The sequence below is a fragment of the Ixodes scapularis genome, unplaced genomic scaffold, assembly GCF_016920785.2.
Source record: "Ixodes scapularis isolate PalLabHiFi unplaced genomic scaffold, ASM1692078v2 PGA_scaffold13__105_contigs__length_92229423, whole genome shotgun sequence".
NCBI lineage: Eukaryota > Metazoa > Arthropoda > Arachnida > Ixodida > Ixodidae > Ixodes > Ixodes scapularis.
The window spans coordinates 82141705-82161999 of record NW_024609839.1 but is presented as its reverse complement, the minus strand read 5'-3'; the positions used below and the strand labels follow the sequence as shown (position 1 = coordinate 82161999).

At 46.2% G+C, this 20295-nt stretch overlaps 1 protein-coding gene across 1 annotated transcript in view; it reads right to left on the bottom strand.

The window, feature by feature from the left end:
• LOC8038839 (exosome complex exonuclease RRP44) overlaps positions 1–20182 on the bottom strand; it is a 55118-nt gene extending 34936 nt beyond the window's left edge. The window contains exons 1-13 of the mRNA XM_042290000.1: positions 19818–20182; positions 19314–19471; positions 15168–15346; positions 14189–14268; positions 12964–13140; positions 10571–10714; positions 9616–9744; positions 8782–8919; positions 6269–6415; positions 5465–5581; positions 4511–4612; positions 3246–3310; positions 472–556 (exon numbers count right to left, since the gene is read on the bottom strand). Of these exons, the coding sequence (XP_042145934.1) occupies positions 472–556; positions 3246–3310; positions 4511–4612; positions 5465–5581; positions 6269–6415; positions 8782–8919; positions 9616–9744; positions 10571–10714; positions 12964–13140; positions 14189–14268; positions 15168–15346; positions 19314–19471; positions 19818–20036 (1740 nt within the window). The 5' untranslated portion in view covers positions 20037–20182. The remainder of the gene's footprint in view (positions 1–471; positions 557–3245; positions 3311–4510; positions 4613–5464; positions 5582–6268; positions 6416–8781; positions 8920–9615; positions 9745–10570; positions 10715–12963; positions 13141–14188; positions 14269–15167; positions 15347–19313; positions 19472–19817) is intronic.
• Between the last annotated feature and the right edge of the window lie 113 nt (positions 20183–20295).

The window sequence follows — 20295 nt, the reverse complement described above, 5'->3', positions numbered from 1 at the left end:
TCTCTTTCTTATATCAGCCTTCATTATGCAGCAGTTCTACCCTATCACTATTCCTGAAGTACAACCCTACGCTACCAATATGGAAGTCAACATTGATCCTTCAACATATGCAGACCCCACCAAAGAACTGTTGGTTTCAGCTATGCAATCAAATGAAACTTGAAAGCAACTACATATGTCAATGAATCTCTGTTAGACAGAGCTAGTTTTTCGTGCGACTGGTTTTCCAGTTGTCTAATTGAATTCTAGTGCTTCCACTCTCGAGGTACTATGCCACCAACTTCCGAAAGATGTCCACTCAACTTACGAATGTTGCTAGAATTGCTTTGTATCTCAGAATGTCCTCGAGGGTGCAGGGAACGGGTTAAACTTAATCTACAGCTCACATAAAACAACAAAGGATTAAATGCTAGAGTCCTTTTTGAGCCTCACATTTCAAATATAGATCTCGATTTTTATGAATTTCCATACCCTTGACTTGATGATGGACTTGTGGAACTTGGTATGAAGCACTTCTGCCTCTGGGGACACCTCCCAGATGGCTGAAAATGCCAGCCTTACAAGAAAGGAGAAGCAAAATGAAGGCATAGCTAACAATCAACGTCAATTACAAGGACACACAATGGGAAGAATGGCTACCCTGTGCTTTCTATTAGAAAAGGCTAAGGAACCCTTCTGTGTCTCAGAATTAGTGTAATAAACCAGTGCAGAAGCCTACAGACCTGGTAAGCATTAACACACATACTAGGGAGTGCTTGGCTCACAGTTATGCATCAGTATGTGGCCCAGATTAAATTAGCTATTTACCTAGGTTCAGGGATGGTCAAGAAAGTTTGGGAGCTTGGGGATGTTCCCCAGAGCAGCCTGATGGGTTCCCCAAACCATACACTCCCTACTATGTGTGTTAATGCTTCTGGGAACTGTATTCTTCCACACTGGCTTATTACACCAATGCTGAAACTGGGGGAGAGGGGGGTTTTTCATGATCTAAGTTTGAGAACCCCTGCACCAGACGCGTCTTTCTGTTACAGCCGTCCACTTGGCAAGAGGACGCCATAAGGATATTCTGCTTCATTGCAGATTTAGTTTCCAAGTTAATATTTAAGAAAAGCATGGTCACAAGCGAAAGAAAAAATAATACAGGAGACTCTCATTAATTTAAACTTTAGGAAGCCAGAAATGTTGTTTGAATTATCGAAGTTTGAATTATCAAAAATAATCTAAATATGATTCAAGAAGAAATTTTGATTTGCCGTATGGATGGCTACACATACAAAGCTGATATTTGATGATTCATAAGCAGGTATGCCAAGGATGAAACATTTGTGAAATGTGTGACATAAATTTATTTATCTCTCAGAAATGTTGTTTATTGTGGACTGTTTAGTCACTACATGACAACTCAAAACAAAATGTTCAAAAAGTTTGTTCATCAGGCCAAGAAGTTGTCTAATGTGGACAATTAAGCAGGGGGACACATGAGCGATGCAAACGGGCATTGCGCGGCCGTTTTCATAGCAACTTGCGAGGACGCTGTCATGTGGACCGCGAAAGTTGCAATGGAAATTTATGCGTAGTGCCCGTTTTGAGAGCTCATGTGTGCCCTGATTGAGCCCCCTCGAGTGCACTTCTCACCGAGCACCAGTGCGCTACGGAGAAGCAACACCCGCAGAAGCAAGCTCCGCAGGTGTTGCCTCTCTGCAGCGCACCCGCGCTCAGAAAGGAGCGCACTCAACGGGGCTGTGAGAAAAAAAGGTATGAATTGCACGAAAACGCCGTTCGAATTAAGCGGCTTATGAATACATTAAAGGGAAACTGAAACTGTTCTGTATTTAAGTAAAAACATTTAAATCACCTTCATGTGGCCTCCAGTATCACAAATATCAAGATTATATTTCATTTTGGTGCACGGAGGCTGCAGAATTTAATGTTCAAAGTACCGCTGAAGCCCGTTCTTCCTGGAGTGTTACGCCATAAAAGGAACTTTCGGAATCTTTGCTCTTGCGCGTCTTCGGCGCCTATCGAAGCTATGCACCCGCACTCTTGCTATTTTCAAAAAGGTCAGAAAAAGACGTCACTACTGGTGTCAGTGCGGGGGAATATACCCGGCAAGCTTGCAATTGCACAAGCTGCCCATACGAGCGACATGCACTTGGCAGCCGAAAGATCCTTTTATGACGTAACGACTGCTCGGAGGTTTTGCATATTTCCTCACATTTAGTTACATTTTCGGGGAAAATGAACGTGATATTCAGATTCACGGGATACAAATACTCTAGAATTCACCTCTAACTCGTTTTTTTCAAAAACCTCTTTAGCTTCCCTTTAAACGATTTTCAGACTTTGGCCAATTAACGGCGGAAATTAATCTGCGTCACCTATGGAACGAAAAACCGAAAGCCGCATTTTCTTGCGAGTGCTAGTTCTTATCACAAAAAAAATGAAACAAATCGAAGGTCGAAGTGCCTCTCAACTCTCCACGCCGGCTTTCGAGTGACATCTCTGGGGATTCACGTGGTTTCCCCTTGGGCCCTCTCTTCAGAGACCCCAGCCGCTTCCTCCGCGATTGTCGACTTTCAAAGGATTAGCCTTGTCGAAGGTCGCGGCGAGTGATGGACACAAAGGACGGTCCGCCACCGGACTGACGGCGAGTGTAGCAGCAGAGGGGGACAGAGTAAGTTGACTTCCGCGTATCCCCTAGAGACGCCGTCATTTTAGTTCCCGTAGCCGCCACCGGCGGCTGTAGATCGGCAAATAATTCGTTTTTGGCCTTGCGATTACGCAGCAGAATAGCCGTTTTTTGGGGAAAGGTGACGCGTTTTTGGTCACTTGGGCTTGTATAAACAATATAAAAAATGCAAAACTGGCAATTCTTTCAACATTAAAACCGTTGCACTGCCCCTTTAAAAACATAGCGGGACAACCAAAAATTTTAAATTTGTTTGGATTAACCAGGAGCATGAAATATCCAAGTTAGAATCATTGCGAGCCGACTGTATGCTGTAAAACCACCCTGCAGGGGATTATGGATCTATGGTTTAGAAAGCAATTTTCTTTAGGAGTTCAGCCTGCTAGAAACCGCCAAGGTCCCATGAAGAACTAATTACAGCAGAAAAAAAAATGTTGTTTAAGTTCAATAAAATACACAAATAAAAGAAATTATAGAGATACTAAAAAAACCTGGGACCTCATTTAAGTTCAGCAAGCAAAAAAAAAAAAAGAAGATGTAAAATAAGTAAACTAACCTCTCTTCGCCACCTCGGAGGGAGCACAAATTGGCACTGAGCAACTCAGGCACCATATCTATCCTCTGTAATGTGGGAGGAAAATGTGCTTCAGTGATACATATACACTGATGTGCCATATATAATTGTCACAGAGCCCAAAACACATAAAAGAATGAAATACAAGTGGGTGTGCAGAAATCTAGGGCAATGTTACAGTGGCACCAAAAATCCTCCGACACTCACCCGAACACGCAAAAATAAGAATGAAAATCTTTTCGGCGATTCCCGTCCTTTTCAAAGGGGAAAGAAAACACGGCACAAAAATATTGTCTTCAATGGGAAAGAAAATCCACCAGCAAGAATAGGGTGCCCCAAGCAGACCTTCCGCCGTAAAACGAGCCGGAAAAATCGGTGCCCGCACATAGAAAGCTCAGGCTTTCACGGAATGTGCATTGAGTGGGTTAGTTTTACTGTGTGAAATTTCAAAGTTCAGTTCTCTTCCTATTAAAGATTAGAGCAAAAAACTTGCCAAAGTCAAGGTTGGGCGTTACGCAGACGACCGTGTTAACAACGCTATTTACAAGTGGCGCCATCCACCGACAAGCGCAGTGAGCACACAATAGAGTGCATCGTCTGCTCGCTGCACCTATCGGGAGATAGTGCCACAAGTAAATAGCGTCGCTAACTTGGTTTTCTTTGAAAGCACACATCCTTGACTTTGGTGAGTTTTTCGCTTTCATTTTTTACAGGAACAGAACTGCACCTTAAAATTTCACATGGTGAAATCGACTCGCTTAGTGCACATTCGGTGAAAGCTTGAGCTTTCTATGTGCAGGCACTGATTTTCCTGGCTCATCTTACAGCAGAAGGTTCGCTTAGGACACCCTATATCATCATTGCTTTAATTAATCAAGATGCTAATGGTCGCAGTCATTGCCTGATGTCGACGTCCCACATAATTATGCTCAATCGTCTTCTAAACCTAAATTTGACATCCAACGCTATTATGTTGCGTCACCTTCGAAGCATAACGTCCGGCACAATCACGTCTTCGCTCAAGGCTGTGAATGGAGGCAACGTCACCTCAGGTTCACTTATTGCACCCTCTGTCAGGCGAGTTTGTGACCCAGTGAAAAAGCCACCCAAAACAAAAACTGCACCAGATGCTCCCGAGGCACTTCTGCTACATACTTTTGGAAAGGAATGTGAATTTGAAATTTGCTTCTGTGCCTTTCTCATAGTCCGAAAACTTGTCAGAATGACGGGCATGCCCTTGCCCTCACCTGATCAACGAGATACACTGTGGTCCCCCTGTTGGCAGCTTCCTTGTCCAAGGCCGTTCCCGGTCGGACAAAGTGCGACACATCCGCGATGTGGACTCCCACCTGCACGAGAGGCAACGCTGGGTCAAGACGATTTTCTAGGGTCATGGTGATGGGCCTTCCAAGTGAACTTCATGGTCCCAAATGAAGGACGCCTGATAGTTCCATTAACAGGGTGTTTCATGGTCCCATTCAAGGGACACTTCATAGCCCCATGAAAGAGGTGTTGCATGGTTTCATTTAAGGGGTGCTCTGTGGTCCTGCTAAAGGGATGCTTCATGGTCCCATAAAAAGGATGTTTCAAAGTCCCAATCACAGAACACTTCATAGTCCCATAAAAGGGATGCTTCATGGTCCCATAACAAGGATGTTTCAAAGTCCCAATCACAGAACACTTCATAGTCCCATAAAAGAGGTGTTGCATGGTCCCATTCAAGAGATGCCTCATGGTCTCTCCAATGGAAACAGTAAAGGGACTATCCCATTCATTTCCCTTTTATGATCTCATTGTGGGACACTTCATGGTAACACGAAGAAGCACATTAAATTTTTTATGGCCCCTTGAATAGGACAGTAGTCAGTTATTCCATGAAAAGGAATCTTCATAATGCCCTTGAAGGCACCTTGAACAGGAAGTTGACAATAGGGATTTGAATTATCTTTTTCTCCCTAACGAGCATCAGTGTAGCTTTCCGGCACCTTAGCCAGTGCATTGCCGACACTTTTGACCCTAGTCAGGGCAAAGACTGCTAAATTCGTAACATTAATAAACTACTAGTGGAGGAAACGAACAAGCAAAGACAAGGAATTCTCAAAGATGTGCAGAAATGTGTCGAACTAAAAAGCTACCGGAGAGAAATAAATGTTAGCACAGACTCAAACATTCCCCCTCCCCATAAAAATGAGTCCTTGTACCTCATAGTTTCCATTGGGCAGCTCCCTGCAATGCAGTGCATCATCAATGTCCGTACACCCTGGTGGGTCCACGCTGCAAATGCAGAGATGCCGCAAGTCTTCCCGGTTCTTCTCTTCCTGCCAGTAAAAAACACTTTAATGATAACTTCATCTCTCACGAAACTACAAGTCGTAATTCGGGGAATTCAGTAGGGTGGTATACATTCAAATTGTGTTGCAAGCACAGGTGAAATTACAAGTATTATAACAATGCAAACACGGCCCAATAAAACACATACTACTATACCCCAGCTTGCCTTGCGATGAACCGTAGCGGGCACTATGAGCCGTCCTAGCCAATTTGAAGCTGCAAAGGCGTCACGCGACTATCCGCCTCGCTCATGATTGCTCCCTTTCCGAAGGTCACATGATAACTCACGTGGCATTGGATCGGCTGCGATCGCTCGCAGTATCTACTGGAGTTCATAGTAAAGTGAAACGGAACTATAGTAATAATGAATACCATGCACATAGACGATGCATTGATGCTAACTCTGATTGTGGCCGCAGAAATAGCAAAACGTCAACAAAGCCTGTGTTGCAACCATGAAGTGTTGCAACAGATGGCAATCCTTGTTGAATCCTCTGGAGTGTACATGTTCTCAAAGCCAGTACCTTGTGTCTTCATTGCATCGTGCCACTAAAAGCACCCAACCGCTACTTCAACATTTCCAGCTAACATTGCCCAAGGCTAAACTACGACACTGCACACACATACAATTCAGGTTTATGATCGTAGTGCAACAATGAAGTTCAGACCCCTACCTTCGGTCCGATGGTCCACGGCAGAGAGGGCAGGCAGTCAAGAACGGATCTCGAGAAGCACTGATGAGGGATGTCGTGCTCCAGGAGGAGCACTTGGTTCTCGGTCGCTCTGTCACCCACTTCGCCGAGTGCCTTCACAAGATGACCCTGTGAGAAGCCCCAATACACACGATAGTTGCTACATTCGATTTACCTACATCGGTGTCGGCTGGTGCAGATGAATAGAACAAGCCCACTGTATACACCAGGGGTGGCCAAGCTGGCCGTATGCGGCTCTTCGCGTGTTAAAGTGTGGCTCACGGCTGCCTCCCCTACCCCCCCCCCCCACCTTCCCCGCCCCCTCCCGGTCGCACGAGCACTTCTTCAAAAAAAGAAATGGAACGTGTTTTAAATCGAGACTGGTTGTGTTTTGGTAGTCTTGTGCTACTGCTACCTTACGTACAGTAGGACTGCTTTTGACTCGGATAGATTGAAAGTAGTTCTTGCTTTGTTCAATGCTCTAAACAAATCCCCCCCCCCCCCCCCCCCAACGACTTTTGGAAGTTTTGTGGTTTTGTTTGCGGCTCTAAAGCCGGGCCAGCTTGGCCACCCCTGGTATACACGAACTCATCTCTGTTACGTCACGTTGCGGTGGTGGCACCTAGGGCGCACTTCTGGTCTAGGGGTGTGGGCAGAAGTCGCCATGCAGGACAGGCATTCCTGTGTTGCTTTGGAAGAATCCAAACTAAAACCAGCCTTTTGTCAAAACGCTGCGACTGAGGTTGTACCAAAAGAGCCGGGAAAAATATGAAGATCAGTTTTTATGTGTTCTCAGTCTGCTCAGTTTGTCTGAGAACGTGCATAGATGCCATGAAAGAGGAAACCGGACACCTTGGGACCCCGAATACTTGTGCAGGAGGCACCTTGGGTTGAATTCACGGATACATGTGGTCAGCAGATTTATTTGTTTTGTTCCAACATGAACGTGGGAAAACCGTCAAGCTGTCCAGACCACCCGCAGAGCATGTTCAGTGCGTCTTCACATTCAAATGGCTGTCTGATCGTTCAAGCTGTCGTCTACTCTTTCAAACTTGTTCAAACTGTCGTCTGCTCATTCAAATGACAGTGACCAGTAGACCAAACGGTATAAAAGGAAAATGCAAGCCTCGAAATACTTTGAAGTTTGAAGGTTGCTTGGGGTAAGTAGGCTTGGAGTAAACCGTAGATACAAGGAGATGTTGACCATTGTTACCAGTGGCCATCACCGAGTTGTTATGCCTGATTCACTTGGTCGGATTCTGCTTACGGTTTTGAGTATCGACGTTGAGCATCGCTGCTATTGACCACGTTTTTGCAGCCCAAGCGACGTCGCGACTGAAAATAGCGAGGAGAATCTCATATGAACCAGACTTTCGCGTCCATTCTGCGGCATTCATGAAGAATGAATCGCCGCACATCACATTATGTACACCAAGTTTTGCGGTGTAACAAGCCTCGTTAATTTGGCTCAGGCCACTAAAGTAGTAAGAGATTGCTAGGAAGGCTTATAATCAACAATTTCCACGCGAAAAAGGACATGGGGACTTACACCGACACTGAGAACATAACATTCTAAGGGTTTGTTAACGCACGACGCGGTGCTTCTTGCCCACACCCCATTGTGTATGTGTAGTGCCGGTGGCGTGCCGCTAGGGGCGCTCCGGTTTGTTTGTAAGCATGAGTTGGTGTATATGATGAACAAAGTTACACCTGACCTGAACCAAATGAACAGTACAATGCCAGGCTTCGCGACGCTCCTTAATTGAATTTAGAGTAAAAATACAAAGATCTCATTTAAGTGTGGTAAAAGCTCGGCAAATAACTTTCAAGCTTTGTTTAGCTACACCTTTGCCACATTCTGTGAAGAGTACAACAGTGAGGTTTTACCATACACTCGGTGATATTGTCAAACGAGTATGCACACCACAACACCGTTGCACCGTGAACACGAGATGAGGGCACGGCATTATTGTGAATGTGGCATGCAGTCTCGTGCCATGATAACACCACCTAGGAGCCGTAGTGCATCCGAAAAATGCACAGTGAATTCTAAACTCCCCAGACAAATTCTGGTCCACGCCAAAAGCTATCCTTTGAGGCACAGCCAACTTGGCAGAGAAGCACGGTGACACAAAACCCCGTTTGGTGTCCTCGATTGTACAGACCCCCATCTTTTGACGTCGATTGCAGACGACTATATACTCCGTTTCACCTTTCGACGGGCAGCAGAACATGCTACGAGCAATCGAAGCCAGTTCAACGCCGTGCAAGTGTTACATGGCCTTCGAGAGAGAAGCGGCAATGCATAGAGCACGTAGTCACGAGAAATATTTACGGCGCTGGATCTACTGGGATCGCTCGTAATGTCCGCTGTGGTTGGTCGTAAGGTGAATCGGGGTATAACGCAGCTCGACGGAAATGTCAAGTCAAGTTAAACTGGGGTTCGTGGCGAGCGATTGCTGTCGTTTTTGCGACTACCCCAAAATCTCACTCGCCTGTGGATATCGAGAGTCTCTCGGCCAGCTGTCTATGGAGACGACGATGCGCTGGCGGCACAGGACGTCTGCCTGGCGAGTCTCGATGCGGATCTTCGGGATCCGGCGTTCGGCCGGCACAAAAAGGTGCCTGGTTGCCTGCGTTCAAATAAGAACACTCCCTGTGATGTCTGTGAGATGGCGATAATCACACGTTCTCGACGCTTGCGTATTGTCTCGTCTTTGCTACTTTCTCAATTCGCTGTTGCCTTGGCTTACGCTAAAAAAAAAAAAACACACACACACACTTTAGAGCATTGCATAATTTTTGGTTTGCAAATTTAAACCCCTCACTTTTTTTTTTTTTTTTTTGAGCTGTGTTATCTATTGAATTTTAGCTGATCTAGTTGCCCTCAGTAAATCTATGCACAACAACAAATAACGAAAGCAGCAGTCAAAAGTTTCGGCGACACAATTGACGACGAGTGTTAGCAAATCGTGTTTTCATAGAAAAACACTGGTACTGGCAGCTCCTTCTGTCACCTGAAAGAATGCTCTCAAGAGCTATTCTAAAGCGGTATGCAAAGCGCGAGTTCATCTGCTTCTTTTACAGGGGTTGTGGTGATGTTGGAACGCCGAGCACCGATTGACTCTGACTGAAGGATACTGGGTAGACCTTAAGGCAGCTTGCTTTGAGGTCTATCCACTATCCTTCAACCAATCAGAGCTTGGCACTCCGATGTCACCACAACCTCCACAAAAGAAGCAGACAAACTTGCGGTCTGCACAGTACCTTCGAAAAGAATTTGCTAAAACAGTCTCGTGGCTCGAAACCCCACGGGGACCAACTCTCACCTCCTTGATGTTAGAGGGCTGGAGTATTCCACAGTACGGTCTCCACTTGCGCCTGAGGATGCCCACGATGCGGCCGGTCGGCACCTTATTCGAGACGGCCCGTTTCTTCGAAAGCTTGGCCTCTTCATCCTGGAACCAGAACCGAAAATGCTTTCAATGGCGGCAATACGCATAAAGCTACCACCACAATGCCCGAATCACGTCACTGACTGGTGCGTTTGGCGTCCCATCCCGCCCACGCATCGAAAACGATCATGAAAAGGCAACGGATGACGTCGCAGGAGTGGGAGCGTCACGTTGTCACATGCCTGGATTCAGGCGATCCGGAGATCAAGTCGCCTGCTGCTTGCACAGGGGCTGCAGTGAAGTCAGAACAACGCCAAGCTCTGATTGGCTTTGATCGGAAGGATACTGGGTAGACTTCAATGCTGTGTGGAGCACAAGTTCGTCTGCCTCTTTTGCAAGGGTTGCGGTGATGTCGGAACGCTGAGCTCCGATTGGCTCTGATTGAAGAATAGTGGGTAGACCTCAAGGCAGCTTGCTTTCAGTTCTACCCCTTCCTTTGATCAGAGCCAATCAAGCTCAATGTTCAGACGTCACCGCAACCCCTGCAAAAGAAGCAGATGAACTTGCGGTCCACATTGGTTGCAGAATAAAAAAGCATGAGCAAATGCAAGTCTCGCCATGTCCGTGGCGTTCCAACTCCTGGCTGCCATAGCCTTCGCGGACTGACGAGCTGGAGGGCGACCTGCAGCCGAACAGGCGTCTCCCACATCTGCCATCACTGCCGTGCCGCCGTGAAGATTGTGGCGAGCGAGAACGCGGCCCTCCAACGACGTCCTCCGGCAGAAATTGAAGAACCACAAACGAAAACGCGGTGGATGCAGCGGTCAGAGAAGCGCCCTGGGTACCGTAGTTCAAGAAACGTTTTCCAACTCACAAACACTCAACTAACCCCTTTGTCCTCTTCCTCGTCCTGAGTTTCGTCCAGGAGCACCAATCCCGACGGCAGGGACCACTGCTCTTCCGGAAGGGTCTCGACCACCACCAAGTCGTCGTGGACGGCCCGGTTCAGGTGGCCGCGACCCTGGATCAATATCTGTGGAACCATGCCGCCGAAGGACGAGCGTCAAGGTCGGTACAAACATGTCATGGCACTAAATCAAAGCTATAGTCACCGGCAGAATGATAACGGTAGGAGGAAGTTTCAGCCAACGTGCCTCCAGCATCCTGCCCTCGATAAGGTCTAGGCATCTCGTCAGCCTCGAGCATGCACTCGCGGCCAAAGCACGGCAGAAGGCAACGAGTGTGTGCTCATGCTCGTGCCCTTCTCACTCTGTCGGCAACCATAAGAAGGGCGCTGATGAAGAGCCGCATCAGCGCTGCGTCACTAATAGACCGAGAAGTCGGCGCCGGATCGGCAAGGCCAGCACTATTTCTAGTGCCGACTAATGCTACATTGCTGTGGCATTATGTCAGGAGGCTGGCTTGGGCAAACTTCTAGGATGCCCCAATGTCATAACATCATAACTGATAGTGCTGGGGTAGCAGTGTGGTGTATGTATGAACGAGTCTTTGGTGCCCAAAAGGAACAATTTCGTCCAAATCCCTTTGTCGAAGAACGTCCAGTCGTTTGATGGCCAGTCGGATTTTTTCAGTCGTGCGCCGGTCACCTAGCTGTGTTTGGAGATTTGAGTTTGTCCTTTGTCCCCCTTTTTCCCCTTCTTCAAGGATTATTAACCCTATTCTTGTCCAACTCGATTGCATCTTTGCATTACCTGCAACTTTATCATGGCCAGTTGTTTGACTAAAAGTCACTCGAACGATGCTTTCATCCGTCGGTACTTTTTGGACGATTGTGCGCGAAAACTTTTATCATTGTATTTTGCGCTTTGCAGCAAGTCCCGATGAGAGTACTGGTGTGTTCTATTTATTCCTGTCCTCAAAGACCCTGTTTCTCTCTCTTCTGGAACAATGGCCGACTTCTGCAGAAATACCCGTATTTTGCCCTTACTCTTAAATACATCATTACTTTTTTACCGCAAAAAGACTTTTAAGGAAATACCTCACAACTACTTTAGTATATCAAAAGCAAGTACCAATATTATGGGCACTCTTCAACTTAGCTACCATATTCTTGCTATACATTTCACGCTATATAGATACTCTACTGCAAAATAGCTTCCAAGGTGCTGCAATCGGTCCACTTTTCTGTACCAACCGAACCCTAACAACTCCATCAAATATCCCTCTCACTGCTCCGAGTTTCGTCGCTTACAGAGCTTGGGACTGTGTAACAACCTCACCCCCTCCCCTAAGAGTGCAAAGCGAAACAATCAATAAGTAGACAAAAAAAAAAAAAAAAAGCATTGGAGAAATTATTTATCATTTGAGCCCCCGGAAGCTCCCAGAGGCCCTATGACAGCAGACGACGTTCTGCTAAGAAACTGCTACTTCGGGACAACGAGGACAGACGTCGGCCGGTCCTGCGAGGCATCTAGCAGGTTTGTTTCCGAGTTCTCCCCGCCAACCTTGACTGGCTTTAAGTTTAGTCTGCTTGTCGTTCGTCGGCCTTCGGTTCTATTTCTGCCCCTACAAGCTCCTACTAGCTTCATGTTAAAGGCTGGCTCACACACTTGTGACTGCTTACAACCGTGTGCCTTAAAACTTTTTACAACCCCCAATACAGTAATGGCCATGGAACACTTGGCATGTCCGCATCCTTCCTATTTTTTTTTTAGCATTGCTGTTTCTTTTTTGTTTTAAAAATCTTTCAACAGTGTTATAAATTATCATTCTTTATAGGTAGTATGTACATTTGATGTCGAAAATACCACAAAACCTTCGCTCTAGTAAAACGCAGTTCCAGGATAACCTCATAGATTGTGCCAGCATGCCAGTGCGTCCTGCGAAAGCCTAGATGTAAGAAACGAAGCAACTTAAACCGCGGCAGCATTTGCAATCCGATGGCAGACGCCTCATGTGCCGATTGGTCGCAAGTGCAAAGGTGTTGCGCTGCGTTGCGGCGAGGATGAGAGCAAGCGTAAAGGCGGAGGTGCCTGCAGACGACCAATGCATTCGTCTCCTCCTTGCAGCTCTGTTGCAAACGCAGCCCATGTGACACCGATCAAGCACTGAAGACACTCTGTTTTATATAGGCTTTTTAGTGTTCTGCCATGATAAAAGATCACAAGAACTTGGTTGTAATCAAACACAAGTGTGTTCACTATTCCTGTGCCTTCAGGTTTGTCTCTGCGTCTGTAAGGCATGCCCAGCAAGGGCGGCAGTGTGGTTAACGCGTAAAAGGGAAACTGAAAAAGTCGGCCCAACTGGCACAACACCACTCACGGAGCGCGACTCCCCCTCGTTGTCGCCGCCAATGACCACGTTGCCCTCGAGGTAGTTTTCCCGGCTCGCCTGGAACTTTCCCTGCTCATACTTGCCGCTCTTGATGCCCAGATGCAGCGCAGACTGCGGGAGGTGCTCCGGGAACAGGAACCCCTTGCGCTTGTCCCCCACTTCGCCCTAGAGCCGCCGTCGGTATGCTGTTACCGTGACGGCACCCAAACTCAAGGACGGCTCTTTCAGTCTTATACCACGTAGTAGGTAGGGCCCTTCGTTTTGGGGTTTTATTTTTATTTTCATGCCCGTGACATCATTTCCTAAATAGGGGAATTTTTTTTTTTTCCGTCAGTGTTTTAAAAATTTTTTTTTTTTTTTTTTTCAAATTGTTTTAGACTACGATTTTAAACGGAAAAGCACACAAAAGAAAATCAAGGTTAATCCAGATGGCCCCAACAGGTGAATGAGCAAAACCCATTGAAGACTTTGGGAGCTTTGAACCCCTAAACTAGGGGTACACAAAAGAGGAAAGGCAACCCTAAACGAAGACACCCGGTGGACAATGGGGACACAACCATCGGTACGAGATAAAACTTACCAAACAATAAAATAATTGCTGACAAAAATAAAACCTGAAAACGAGCTGGAAAAGCAACACCAGCACATAGAGGGTTCTAATTTTCGTCAAAGATGTATTTTAATGAGGGATGTTACCCTGCGAAATGTCAAGCAGTAGCTTCATTCTTGCGAAGAATAAGAATAACATCCATGGCAGTTTCAACGGTGGGCACCAACACGACAAAACAAGTCACTTGCAAGTGAGGCTGTGGCACCACCTTGCGACAGATGCAGCGAGCACTCTAAAACTGCTGTCCGCTTTCGACCTTGCGCTTTCTACGCCTATTGGGAGGTGGCGCCACAAGTGTGACTCTCGGAAGGTTCGGTAGCCTGCGTCGGCGCTTGCCGTTGAAGAGTCCAAGTATGTTATTCTATTTTTCCATGGGAGCACAGCTATTCCTTCAAATTTCAGAAAGTGAACTCCACCACCACATTTCACCCATGTTGAAAGTTTGAGCTTGTTGTGTGCAAGTCCCATTTTTCCCACTCATTATACAGCAAACCCCTCGATTTCTAATGCCCGGTACCTGTTTTTCCTCTGTAAAGGGGGCAACCCAAAGCTAAGATGCCCAAAGTTGACAGCACGGGCATGTTTTAGGTTAGATTCACTTACGGCAGCTCCGTCGAGCTCCAGTTTGGCAAGCTTGTCCAGGAGGCCCGGATGGTCCCTCAGACTCCGCACATACTCTGAAACTGCGAGGACGCTGCATCATGAAGCGGTCCTAAAGCAGCAGTCAGTGGAGATGTCAAGCTCGAGTGAATGAAAACAAAGCACCGTGGCACAAATGCAAGGAATAGCAGAATCAGAGCAGGGCTTGTGAGAGGTGGAGGAATAGTAAATGTGTGCACGTAGACATCATTTTTTTTTTTTTTTTTTTTGTTCTTAAGGATATTAATGAAGTCGAGCATGGAGCTTTTAGGGATAATACGCTACCTACTGTCTGTTGCAGTAAAAGAATATCAGGCCAAGTCCCTCCCCACAAACCTCTCTGCTTGCCACGAATAGGTGTTTCTCCCTCTCTACTTGCCTCATCTTCAGCATTTGTTCTGCCAAAGTGATAATAGTAGAGGGTTTTGTGGGCGGAGCTTGTCCCGCTATTCTTAACCTGCAACAGACTGTGCGAAGTGCAAGTTCGTCTGCTTCTTTTGTAGGGGTTGTGGTGACGTCAGAACGCCAAGCTCTTTTTGGCTGGTTGAAAAAAATATTGGGTAGACCTCAAGGCAGGCACGTAGCCAGGCTCTTGATTCGGGGGGGCCCGCCCATTACAAAATGCTGTATGATGGGGAGGGTGAAGCGGAGGCCCCAGCAAAATGAAAGATCCAGCCTTGAGGTCTACCCACTATCTTTCGAATCAAATCAACCAGAACTCGGCGTCGTTCTGACGTCAACGCAACCCCTGCGCAAGAAGCAGACGAACCTGAACTCTGTATTCGTCTGCAGCAACAACTTCAGACGTCCAGCACTCTTTCAGGGTCATAGAAGTGGACGTAACCAAAATCTTGGAAAAGTATCGACCGGTACGGCGAAGGAACGCTGCTTCTAGATTCGCTACATCTGTAGAGCTGCGAAGACATAAAATGAAGCGACTCACAGGTGCACGCCTTGATTCCCTCTGCCTCGGCCTTACGACGATTTTCCTCGTCGTTTGTGAGCAGGACCACGTCCACCCTTGAGTTCAGGTGGTTCATGTACCAGTCGACGCTGACGCGGATGGCCCGGTCGTTGCGGTCGTTTGCACTTTCGCCAGGCTCGCGCTCCACGTAGGTCTCTCTACGAGGACACCAGGGCAGAGGCAAGTTCAGGGGAGTGACATATTGGAGACAAAGCAAGCACTGACAAATAGTCTGAACCACAGTTAAAAGCGCCACCAGCTAAGGCAGAAGACTGGTAATGGGGTTTAGGTAGATAACGAAGCCAAACTAGACCCTTTTCAAAACCCCATCAGGCAACAATGGCGGCAAACATTTCTTCGGCTAGGTGGCGCAAGCTACTGCCTGTTACAACAGGTATAGCCATTAACATCCATCCATCCATCCATAGGGCAGAAAGCGTGTGATCAAATCCAAGTCCTCACCAAATGCAAACGCAGCCCTTATGCCCAATACATGCTAAGAGGATGTGATTTAGGGGTGTAGGCAGGAATTCTTTCGAGGAGAGAAAGGAAAGAGGGAGGGGGCCCTCCCCTTCCCTCTTGAAAGTGGGGAAGTTCGACCCCTCTCCCCCACCTCCCTCTCCCCTGCATCTGCCACTGATGTGATCAAGCAAGTCTTGGATGGTATTGCAATATTGTAGATCGTTGCTTCTTTCGATAGCAGTAACAGATTATGTTTTCTAAAAGTGACTGCAATGATAACTTAGTTATTTTTTAGAAAAGTAACTAAATAGTAATGGCCATAATAGACCCTATCCTTCTAAAGGGTAGTTCACGCACTTGCGCGAGTCTGACCAAGTGTGACTAACGTCTTGCGACGTACGGGTTGCTATGGCAACAGCTGCGTCAACTCAAAAAAAAGTGGGGTAAAAACCGGTTTTGTAGGAGCCAATGCAGTTGTTGCCATAGCAACCCGTACGTCGCAAGCCGTTTCAGTTGCAATCGGTCGGACTCGATGCAAGTGTGTGAATCGCCCTTAAGACTACAGTGGGCTTGTGCCTATGAAGAGGTTGAGCCTGACAGCAAAAGAAAAAGATGAAAGGAAAAATAAGGAATTCTACAGTAGTTGGCAGACATTTTACAGCGAAACTGTGTATGGCTAGGGTTCCATGAATTTTTCGTGTGCGTCAACAAAAACTTCATTTTTCCAGAAAAATTTGACGGGTAAATTTCTCCGCCAAGTTTAGCAGAAAAACTTCCCCGCCAAATTTAGTAGGAAAATTAGCGGGAAGGAGGAGGAAAGCCCACCGCCCTCTCTTTGTCGTCGCTCCAAGCACTTGCGTGCCTCGTTTCCTTTCCTTGTGCCGGGGGGCGGTTCCGTCGTGCACATCTAGTTTCCTCAGGCTCCTTGGGGAGGCCATAATCCTCGACATGTGTGCACATACCTTTTGTCACAATGACCACTGATCAAGATAATAAATGTGTTCGTACCTTTGTTCAAAATTCTGTGTCACGTCTTTGTTGTGTGCTTAACAGCTTCGCTGATCATCACCCTTTGCAAAGTGGAATGGCTCATGATTTTTTCTACTTGTCCCTTCCTTTTTTTTATTGCGTTGGTAAACATATTTTTTTTTGTTTTTAACCGTTGTGTGCAACTTTCTCACTTGGCCTTCACCCTTTCTGAACTCCTCGACACACCCAACCCTTCTGGCAGACAAAGCAGTCTCGCGAAACTTCTCTCTTTTTTCTTTTATCGTGCAGGCAAACTGTTTTGTTTTAAACTGTAGTACGCAATATTTTCGCTCATTCTTCACCCTCTCCGACCTCCGTGAACACCTCCGGCTCCTCCGACAAAGACGAAGCCAACTCGCAACGACGGATGAAGGCAAAGACAGACATATAACAGTGATCCGGTCAAATAAAGCGTGGAGACTAGCCTCTAAGCAGGTGCTTCGCAGCTTTGAGTGCAATAAAAACATGTAGTCTTGCAGTAAAAGACAAAGGCCCTCATGAGGGCCTCTGTACTCAATTGCAAGGCTACATTCTTTTTTTTAGACTCAAAGCTGAGGACTATTAGTTTTAAGGCTAGTCTCACGCTTCCTTTGCAAAGGCAAGCCACAGACAATGTTTCTATTGGCCGACTTTTTCTGTACCAGGGGCCATATGCCTGTGGTCTGTGGTCGACTCTCTTGTTCTGCATTTCATAGAATGAATTAAAGAGGAAAATTGGAACACATTTCGAGATGACTTTGTGTTGTTTTTGTTCATTTCTTTCTTTGACCTTCCTTCACTTTGTTGGATACTAAAGGTCTTTCGCATTTTCCAGTCCCAAATTGTCTGGCTACCTGATTCTTTCCCCAATCTGGTAATGGATCGGTCTGTTTGCCTGTATCAAAGAGAGAGAGAGAGAGAGAGCGACAGAGAGAGAGAGAATGCTACAAGTGAAAAGAGAAATAGTTTGATGGAAATTGATCGTCCAAAGATGCGATGACTGAAGACCGGCAGGTGTTACCGTGGCCAAAGTATGAAAGGCACTTTGACCCGATTAACTTTAGTGGAGATAACCTCACAGCCAGCTGCAAACACTGCAAGAAAGGGAATATGGCCAGGAAGTCCTCGTCTTCCAATCTTTGCAAGCGCCACGGGGAGAATTTTGACCCTCATTTCTGGACAGTATGCTAGGGTGCATCGCATCGCCTTTTTTTCTTTATACATTTTTCTCTAATTGCGCTTTGTGGCATCTGTTCATAAACACTTCATTGACAGTTTCCCAATATCAAGGAAGCTTTCTTGCGACGAAACACCGCACTTCCGTTGAGCACGTCCTATAAACATCCTTTTTGGTAAGGGGCAGGTTTTTTGAAATCAAGAGGGAGAAGCTGAGTGGCGAAAACTTCAAAATATAATTGCTGCTTTGGTACAACCTGCACTAAATAATGGTAAGACACTGTTAAACTCATTTCAACAAGTATATTGAAAGTTTTCAGAGTCCTAAATAAACGTAAATGTTAGTAATTTTTTGTTGTCATCAATGTTTCCATAGCTTTGGGCAGTAGCACGATAGCATTTCAGAAATACATATTGTATTTATATTTGTGTATCACAATACAGATTTTTAACCCTATCGTATATTTCTGCGCTGAAATATGTTTTTGGGTGTATTTCTGGTATCGTGGTCCAAATAGGGGCCAACCTAACTTGTTAAGATTTTCAAGGAAACGAACTCCAAACAAAACTTCAAACTCATCTTTTTTCAAATTATCTTTTTCTAAGGCGATGGCCTGGGGGGTGGCTTCGTTGTAGTGCAGGCCGATGTTTGTTTGAATTGTCTCGTCTCTAACCATATTACAGGTTTATTCCACCCTGACATAGCAAGATCACTGTTGAAAGGGGCGCCCAGCTCAGAGAAGAGCACGATGACGTTCTGAGGTTATTTGGGAGGCCACAAGACAGATGCAGTAAAGTGCCTTAGCAATTTGGTGGAAAGTGTTTTTCAACCCGTTGCAGACCTGTTCGTTACCCTTACCACAACGTAAATCATGTAGTGTTCATTCTGAGGGGGAAAACGCCAAAATGTCAACCCCGAAATTGAGGGAACATCTTACAGTGAGTAATGATGTGTTGATTTAAAAGAAATATTGTGTATTTGTTTAAAATAATGCTGATCATACTTTTTTTTATGTTCTTTGTATACACATTTGGTATACCCAGCCAGGGGAGCTGTGTTCGACAAATGTTTCGTTTCTTTTAAAAAGAAACGAAAGTGATGGAAGTGACGATATCGCACCTGATTGGTTAGAGGCTGAAATGACGAAAGACGGAACTTTCGTCATTTAAGCCTCTAACCAACCATAAGCGATATCATCACTTCCGTTTCTTTTTAGGAGAAACTAAACGTTTGTCTAACATAGCCCCCAAGTTCTCATAGTGTGAGAACATCTAAAATAATTCCCAAGAAAAGTGTATCACAGTATTTGTATTCCTGCCCCAGCAAAATGTATATACTGTAAACGACTTATTTTTCGCGGGCTCAGTATTTCGTGATTTAGGTCCATGGCAACGATGGCAGGCCGATAGCTGGCACACACTTTCGAAAAAGGCCTTTTAGTAAATGGGGAAGTGAAAAGGCTGAGGTTGAGCACGTACTTGTGGTGCTCGTTGGTGAACACAAAGAATTGTCTGTCTTTGTTGGCGAGGATCTCTCTGATGGTGTTGTAGCCCGGAGCGTGCCGGTGCCGGAGCTCTTGAAGAACCGTTTGAAGCACGATAAGGTTCGTGAAGGCGTCATCCTTAAGAACGTCCATCTGAAAATGTTCAAATAAAAATATAAACAGACATCGTATTATCGTGTAGCAAAAAGGTTCACGCAGGAACGCTTCCGCCGAAGATCTGAGCTGTTCGAAAAGGTCCCGAATTAGATCGATGGCTGCATTGCTGACGTTTCGCCGGGGACGCCACAATTGACTGAGATGACGATTTATTTATACTTTAAAATTTCGTCGAATTTTTCACAGTCCGATCGCGTGCCAATGACGCGAGACACAACACCGAAGAGGATCACGTAGTTGCTGCTGTAATGACCGTACCAAAAATGGGAGGCGCGAAACGCGTGTGAGGTGAACTGCGGGCGTTCGATCGGAACGTTCTTACTTGGTGGATGACAACGTTTGTGTCCGGCACGAGGTAGTGGGGCGAAGTGAACAGCTCGCTGGGGCTCCTCGGGGAGATCTCCAGGATGGGCGCTTCGTGCTTGCATTTCTTGCACAGCTTCGAACCGCACCAAATGTCATCCCGGAGGTAGTGTTCCCGCACGACTTTGAGAACGTTCCCCGTTTTAGTTTTCTTCACGAACGTCTTGGATGTCAACATCGCGGGAATGGGGAGTCTCTAGCTTTTAGAATCAGCTTCTGCGGCGGCAAAAAACCGCTAAAACCACTAAAACTGGGAAAACTCGGCCCGAAGAACGGCCATGTGCCGCGCACTAAATACAACCTGTGGCGCACCTAAATTGAACCGCTAAACTTCCAGTGTGTTGAGCCGACATTCTGGCTTCGTCTTAACATGGCCATTAATTTTCCGCTTTGTCCTCATTCGTGTCGAAATACTGAATACCCCGAACAAATGCTGT